Source organism: Penaeus monodon, chromosome 22 (assembly GCF_015228065.2).
Source record: "Penaeus monodon isolate SGIC_2016 chromosome 22, NSTDA_Pmon_1, whole genome shotgun sequence".
NCBI classification, from domain to species: Eukaryota; Metazoa; Arthropoda; class Malacostraca; order Decapoda; family Penaeidae; genus Penaeus; species Penaeus monodon.
In genome coordinates, this window is record NC_051407.1 from 27,515,843 (window position 1) to 27,516,690 (window position 848).

Sequence of the window (848 nt, forward strand, 5' to 3'; positions counted from 1 at the left end):
TATTCAGAGCAAGGTATTCGCCATGGTTTCAAGCAGAAGCACAGGATAAAATTCAAGGATTCAACAATGCCCAGGTTTGATAGGCAAGATAACATTCAGAGGCACAGGATATCACGAGGCACAGGTGATCGACCACGAGGACAAGAGTACGCACGAGGCCATCAGGATACTCACGAGGCCACAGGATACCCACGAGGCCACAGGATACCCACAAGACCACAGGATACTGACGAGGCCACAGGATACCCACGAGGCCACAGGATACTCACGAGGCCACAGGATACCCACGAGGCAACAGGATACTCAGGATATTCACTAGGCCACAGGATACTCAGGATATTCACGAGGCCACAGGATACTCAGGATATTCACAGCCACAGATATAGAATCAAGGCCACAGGATACTCAGGATATTCACGAGGCCACAGGATACTCAGGATATTCACGAGGCCACAGGATACTCAGGATATTCACGAGGCCACAGGATACTCAGGATATTCACGAGGCCACAGGATACTCACCCTGACCTGCTCCTTGGGTCCGGCGAGGAGGGAGGTCCCTGTGTCCACGATGGTCTCACAGGGGTTGCAGAAGTCCTTGGCCACGCCCCCCACCTTGATGCTGGTGGGAGGGATTGCAGGAGTGATGGTCATAGGATTGGGGTAGAGGATTATTCAGGGAATCAGGATTTGTGGGCGTCTCGGGCCATTTGGTGGGTAGATTGTAAAATATGTTTGTGATTTACAGTGTAATTAATATATGTAATGATAAAGATGTATACATATGCACCTACTACTATTTTTTTTTTAAATGTGTGAATTCAGGCATCTGCATCTCAAAACTATAGA

General features: G+C 48.7%; 1 protein-coding gene across 1 annotated transcript in view; it reads right to left on the reverse strand.

Moving 5' to 3' along the window:
• Positions 1-848, reverse strand: part of LOC119587397 (lysosomal aspartic protease-like) — a 14,077-nt gene that overhangs the window by 3,827 nt on the left and 9,402 nt on the right. The window contains 1 exon segment of the mRNA XM_037936136.1: positions 522-621. Within this exon segment, the coding sequence (XP_037792064.1) occupies positions 522-621 (100 nt within the window).